The 580-nt window shown below is 54.5% G+C and overlaps 1 protein-coding gene across 1 annotated transcript in view; it reads right to left on the bottom strand.

Moving 5' to 3' along the window:
• FOXG1 (forkhead box G1) overlaps positions 1–278 on the bottom strand; it is a 3171-nt gene extending 2893 nt beyond the window's left edge. Inside the window, exon 1 of the mRNA XM_009290393.1 lies at positions 141–278. Within this exon, the coding sequence (XP_009288668.1) occupies positions 141–278 (138 nt within the window). The remainder of the gene's footprint in view (positions 1–140) is intronic.
• Between the last annotated feature and the right edge of the window lie 302 nt (positions 279–580).

Raw genomic sequence — 580 nt, 5'->3', positions numbered from 1 at the left:
CGCGCGGTGTCCGGCCGCGGGGTTTCGGTTCCGCGGGGTTTAGTCCTGCTGGGGGAGGGGAGGGAGGGGGGCGGATGAAACGGTCTGGTACGGCCGCTTTCTGCCCGACGTCCTTTAAATTCATGCAGAGGCTCAGGTACGGCTAAATCCCGGGGCGGATGAAACGGTCTGGTACGGCCGCTTTCTGCCCGACGTCCTTTAAATTCATGCAGAGGCTCAGGCTTACGGCTACAGTTTCCCGGGACCGAGGAACTGGGTGTTAATCGTCCACATCGCATCGTTTCCTACTGTCAGCACGGGGAAAAAAATCAACCCTGAAACAAAGCGAAATAAATGGCTCAGCTTTCTTAGTCGGGAAGTAGAAGGGGCAATGTGATGGATAGGGAGCGTGCTGATCACATTCAAACCGAAGCTGTAGGCAAAGGCCACGTACAGCGCCGCGTCAAGCTGCCTAAAGTTTACGTTTGTGCTGTAGGAAAAAATGTTCCGTAGAAATAATACGTGCCGCTCAACCCCGGCTAAAACAATTCATCCCGGGGAAATTCAGGTTAGAGCTCAGTGCGGCAAACGTGGTTGTGTG

The sequence above is a fragment of the Aptenodytes forsteri genome, unplaced genomic scaffold (assembly GCF_000699145.1).
Source record: "Aptenodytes forsteri isolate BGI_AS27 unplaced genomic scaffold, ASM69914v1 Scaffold108, whole genome shotgun sequence".
Lineage (NCBI taxonomy): Eukaryota > Metazoa > Chordata > Aves > Sphenisciformes > Spheniscidae > Aptenodytes > Aptenodytes forsteri.
Note: the sequence above shows the minus strand (reverse complement) of the source record. Positions and strands in the feature narration are given on the sequence as shown.